The sequence below is a fragment of the Mus pahari genome, chromosome 14 (genome assembly GCF_900095145.1).
Source record: "Mus pahari chromosome 14, PAHARI_EIJ_v1.1, whole genome shotgun sequence".
NCBI classification, from domain to species: Eukaryota; Metazoa; Chordata; class Mammalia; order Rodentia; family Muridae; genus Mus; species Mus pahari.
In genome coordinates, this window is record NC_034603.1 from 4930478 (window position 1) to 4936477 (window position 6000).

At 45.5% G+C, this 6000-nt stretch overlaps 1 protein-coding gene across 7 annotated transcripts in view; it reads right to left on the minus strand.

The window, feature by feature from the left end:
- Tenm2 (teneurin transmembrane protein 2) overlaps nucleotides 1–6000 on the minus strand; it is a 1236531-nt gene that overhangs the window by 137156 nt on the left and 1093375 nt on the right. For 6 of the 7 annotated variants that reach the window (XM_029545825.1, XM_029545821.1, XM_029545820.1 and 3 more), the window contains 2 exons: nucleotides 3334–3534; nucleotides 1326–1511 (listed from right to left, as the gene is read on the minus strand). In XM_029545825.1, the coding sequence (XP_029401685.1) occupies nucleotides 1326–1511; nucleotides 3334–3534 (387 nt within the window). The remainder of the gene's footprint in view (nucleotides 1–1325; nucleotides 1512–3333; nucleotides 3535–6000) is intronic. The other variant, XM_029545822.1, reaches the window with a different exon arrangement.

A 6000-nucleotide genomic window follows, 5' to 3' on the forward strand; every position in this document is an offset into this window, starting at 1 on the left:
TTTGGGGGCTAGAACTGGAATAGGCCTCCGAACTTATGGTTAGATTCAAAGATGATTTGAATTGGGAAAGCAGGTGCTAGGTTGGAAGCTCCCCCCAAGGTTCTGTAGGCTAGCAGGCCATCAAGCCTGGTGCAGAAGGGTTCCACGACAGACTTATATAAGGGACAAGAGCAACAACTGGAGGGAGAAAAAGATGGTTGAGTGGATTGCTTAACCACCTGAGAGAAAAAGTATTGGCTTCCAATCATCCATCAAAGAGCTAGTTAGTTACATTCAGAACAGTCTGTGCTTTCTCGAGCCAAAAAATGGAAAAACAAACACAAAATAACAAAACCCCAAACTCCCAAACAAACAAACAGCCCCCCTAAAAAAAACAAATAAAAAATCCTTAAAACCATTATTTATTATTTTTGGGGAATATATTACATTTTGGGGTCATGTTAGATAGTCCAGGTTGACCTCAAATTAAAGATTTCTCCTATTTCAGGTTCTTAAATGTTGGGATCATAGAGTGTGCCTCTATGCTGGTCCTTAAAATGATTACTTCTTAACAAAGAACAGATCTTTTAAAAAAAAATGGGGGTGGTGGTGTTTGAGACAGGATTTCTCTGAGTAGTCCTAGCTCCACTCTGTAAAGCAGGGTGGCCTCCAACTCAGAAATTTAACTGCTTCTGCCTCTCAAGTGCTGGGATTAAAGGCATGTGCCACTATGTCTAGCTTACAAATTTACATATATAAATTTCTGCTTAAGAGATTTATATATGAATGGTAGCTGAGTGGAGAATGAAGAGGGACCAGGGGTGGAGCCCTGTGAGGCAGGGAAGCTCAGGAGTTAGCCACTGGGCTGAGTGAGCAGGAAGGTGCTTGGAAGTATGGCAGCTATACCTGGCTAGCCAGAGGACCTGGATGGCGTGTGTGCTCCACAACAGCTTCCCACTGTTACAGCACCAGGGATCCGGCCAGAGAGAACAGGGAACAAGGGCACAGAAACATCAAGGTGCTTGGCAGCTGCGGTACTGACAGTTTCCCATGCGTGTGCATTGCTTCCTCCCCAGGATGAATGCTTTGGATAGCGTTTATTATCTGATTGGGTCTCTTTCCACCCCAAAAGGCAATCCTGCAAAGAAGGGAAAGGCTTTTCCAATGTTGGAACCTTGCTTTCCCCCTTTCCTGGCCCCACGGAGATTTGGAGAGGCAGTGGGATATTGGAGGGCACGTGTGTCCCTGAGGGAACAGCCAGTTGCAATGCGCGACCGTCACTATCGATCTACGATTTATGAAAATAAAGCAATATGTGCCTGTTTCGGTGCCTGCCGTTTGCCTACCAATGGTGCAGTGTTCACCATTCCAGCCCTCTCGGCATTCACATTTGCCATCTTTACAGGTCCCGTGCTCAATGCAGCGGGGGTGGCACACGCGCTGGTCACAAGCTGCGCCTGTCCAGCCCTCTTCACAGCGGCAGGCTCCCCCGATGCAGACGCCGTGAGTGCCACAGTCTACTGAGCACACTTCTGGAAGAAAAACAATGATTACAGCTCAACACCACAGTGGGGGTGAAGTCCTTCACGGAAGCCAGACCACGCACATGGCTCCTTCAGTACTGGCCCTGAGGCCCAGCAGCCATAGTGTTTTTGTCTCTCTGCTGGTTGGGTAGTAATTTTGCTACTTTACACTTATTTTGTTTTCCTCTTCTAGAGCAGTGCTCCTCAACCTGTGGCTCCTGGGCCAGCAGCATCACCATCACCTGGGAACTTGTTATAAATGGAAAGAAATGCAAATTCTTGCACCCAGGTTGGATCAATTAGATGTGGGAGCTGGGCTCACCGATTCACTTTAACAAGTCCTCCGGGTGGTCTGGAAACTCACTGGAGTGTGACAACAGCTCTTCTGGATTCTGAGACCATCTCAGAGGAGGTCAGCCAGTGGCTCCTGTTTGGCAAGGCTGACTGGGGGGTACACCCCAAGCAAAAGAACTGATAGATTCTGACTCTCTATTCAGCTAGGGTTCATTGAGAGCCTGAACTGACCAAGCCACTGAAGCCTGATGGGGTCCCTGTCGCCCCATCCTCACAGTGCCTACAGACACACAGGTTTCCCCAGATCGCCACTCTACTACAGCAAACATAACCACTGTGAATTATACTGTACTTGCACGGCCTCTTTCTCAAAGGAGCTCAAAGTCTTTTGTGGGGGAGGTGGGGAGGAGACAGACAGACAGATATTCACTCTGGCGTTCCAAACCCATCACGCGAGGACAAGCACGTGCCAGACATTCATCCTTACAACAGCCCACTGAGGGAGTCATGGCTCGTCATGCCGGGGGAGGGGAAACCACACCAGGATGGACAGTGAGTCGCTCAAAGTCACATCACGTCTGCAGTACGGTTGGGACTTGGGGCTGGGACTCTGCGTCTTCCCCCGCCCTCTGCAGAACTTTGCCAGGACTGCCAGCAGATGAAGCCAGAGGCGACTGGGCCGACTCCTTCCCTTTTCTTTTTGGAATAAAAATTCATTACTTTCCTCATTGTTGGCAAAGCTTCACACATCTCTTCCCTTTCTGATTGCCATGGCAATCTGACAGCTGTCTGAGCACCCCAGTGAAGGGGGCGACACGAAGGTGGCTTTGCTTGGATAGACACTCAGCAGTGAACAGAACCTTTCTTGGGAAGGTTGGGACTGGCTTGAACTGTTGAACTGTTCCATTTTTTTTTTTTTTTTTTTTTTTTGATTTATTTATTTATTATGTGTAAGTACACTGTAGCTGTCTTCAGCCTCAGACCATGAGGTTTGGTTTTGGTTTTTGGTTTTTTTTTTTTTTTTTTTAAGGTCACTTGGGAAGTAAGACACATACTCTTAATTTTAGGAAAATAAAGCGTACAGCATAACTTCATTATTTTCCTGTCACCGGAGAACTGTGGAGCTTTATAACATGTTCACACAACACCCCGAGGGAGCCTCTTTTCTGTTTTATAGGACGCTCTATTCTGTTTGTCTCGGGCTGAATTGTTCTGTTTTTGTTTTCTGCTACCTTTAGGGAGTGTACATAAGAAAACCTATAACACAAGCAGAAGTATCCCTCCTGGGCCTGCCATCCATTTGTGGCGATGGAACCAGAGAGGGACAGGAACCAACACAACCGTTTGATTGTTCTTTTCATTCCCAAAGATCACAAACTCCAAAGCTAAGGAGACAAGAGTGAGAAAGGTACCATAAGACTGACCAAAGTCCATTTTAGCCCAAGCGGAGGGCAACAACGAGATTTCCATCCACCCCGAATGGGACGGAACACAAGGGTTGAGTGTGAGACACTGAGGAGAGGGTCTCTTGGCTTACCAACAGAGCAGTCGGGACCCATCCAGTTCGGATCACAGCTGCAGAGGCCAGAGTCAGGGAGGTAAGTGCCATGGCCACTACACTGGTCTGGGCACTGGACCCTCGCCAGCTCACAGTTGAGACCACCCCAGCCGGGGCTGCATAGACACTCTCCATTCACACAGACACCATGGCTGGAGCAGGTAGGATCCAAGCAATCAACTGCAACAAGAAGAGAAACAATGGCCACTCATGAAGGATGGGCCACCAAGGCACTAACTCCTACCCACACAAGCAAATGAAGGTGCCCAAGCCATTCAAGTGGTTTCTTGGCAGCCACAAACAGGAGCTTTTATCTTTTGAATACCAGGTCTTGAGATGTCAAGAAGATACAAGAGAACCAGGGGAGTTCCTCAGGCACCATTAGCAAGAGTCAGCTATGGAGTCTGCACGGACAGAAAGGTGTGCCATCCAACTTTCTGTATTCTGTACTTTCTAACCTTCTACCTTGACTGATCCACATCAGGGTCAGGGAATACATGTGATGCCTTCTGCATGTATGAAAGCAGAAAGGCTCGCTCTAACCTCACAAGTCCTTGATTGCCAAAAGGGAACGAAAGATTAAAAAGAGAACCGGTGAAACTCTGATATGAGTCACCTTCCTAATTACATTTCACTTAGGCTGAGTTTAAACTTAGTTTTTCTCTCTGAGCATACACCTCTTGAGGGAGTCAGCGTAGGTGCAGAGTGCCAGAGGTGAAGGTGGGTGGATGGCAGATCAGAGCGCTGCCTCCGCACTGGTGGTCCTGAGTAGTGTGGATAGGTCGGTGTTATCAGCCTTGACAATGGTCCTCCCCAAGACTGCGTGCTGGGAAAGGTAATAGTAGATTCCATGTGTTATTGTCCCTGTATGTTTCACAGTCTGAGTCCTCGACTGCCCTCAAGACCTGAGTGGCTACGTATCAGATGGAATTACATCAAGTCAAAGCAAGGGCAACCTGCTAGGAGCAGTTACTGAGGATAGAGATTTTAATTATGGGCATGTCAAAGCTTAGATGTCTGTCCAGTTTGCATGGTAGATAGACAGGTCTTAACAGACTGGTTTCTTCAGGGGGCTTTAGGGAAGGTTTGCACGGCGTGTACAGAGCTTGGTGTAATCCAGGTGAGGTTGGGAAATGGGACTTGTGTAGAGGGATCAGCTGTTGACCTGTGGGCCAGGAAAGTGTGGAATGGTTGTATTCTCATTTTCGAGAGACTGCCCTTTTCCATCCCTTGAAATTGGGCTTGCTGGTTCACACCAAGGCAATGCTTCTATATCATCTTGTGGGGCGAGACACAGTCAGTCAACTGGAGATTTCTTAAAATTCTGTTACTTGTAACGTTTGGGAGCCGTTCTGGCAATGATTTAATCTTTATGTGTCTTTGTGTCACTCAGTGGCTCAAATCCTCAGAGGATATTTTTTTGTCATGTCTCCTTGCTTAATCTCAAGATGGAAATTTGCAAGCCTTTGGTCCTTTAGTCATGAGATGTTCACTTTTGGAGTCTCTCTACATAGGAGTTCGAGCTCTACTATTAATGTTTGGTGCCTTCTTATTTAAGCACAAAATGATGCTCCTATAAGTTTTATTATTGATAATATATTGACTTTAAATATGGCATCAATTAAAGGATCTGTGTTTCATAAACTCTCTAGTCCTGAGGGAGTCAGACCTAAGGACTATGAATTGATTAGAAATCACAATGTTCCATAAAACTCTCTAAAAAGATCCCTTTCTTGGGGAAAAAATAATTTTTCAGTATTAAGAGAATTCCATTTGGATATTTCCAGGAAGATACCATTTATGGAAGTCAGTTCCAAATTGTTTGAGCTATGGGGAAAACAGTGACTTTTTCTTCCCCCAGGAGAGTGAATTTTAGTGATTCATTCTTATAGATGCTCATAATATTACTTAAACTAGTTACAGTCACTTAAGAATGGAATCCTTATGGTTGGGGGAACTGAATCTGGGTGATACAAGCCTTTGATACCTTCAAATTGGCTCCACACAGTGGGGTGGCAGATATCTGTATATAAGTTTGAAATGAGATTTAAATACATAAAAGACGCTTATGAAAGAGTTATGTGCTATGTACAGTGCTTGCTATCTGGCACGTGTAAAAGTGCATGCTGTGTTTACTGCATATATAGGGACAAATGACAGCTGGCTATGAGCATGTGTCACTAGCAGAGTAGATGTCTGGGACTGTTTAGAGGGAGAGATGCTGCCTCCTCTCTCTCTCTCTCTCTCTCTCTCTCTCTCTCTCTCTCTCTCTCTCTTTCTCTCTTACTTTCCTCCTTCTCATGCTCTCAATACAGGGGTTTGCTATGAGTTACAAGCAAACCTATAACTCACTACATAGCCCAGGTTAGCCCTAAACTTGTGATCTTTCTGTTTCAGTCTCACAAGAACTGGTATTTCAGGTATGTTCCACCATATCTAGTTGCTGTTATTTCTTGTTTTGGGAAATAATATGTTTTTGGCATTGCCAATATATGAACTTATTCATCCAGAATCAATCATGTTCATATTCTCCTTCTAAAGGAGACCTTGCACTTTAGGTTTTTAAAATGCCATCCCCCATCTGATAAGGCAAAATCAAAATACCCATATAATACACTGTGTATTATTTCTTAAAAATGCTCTCAG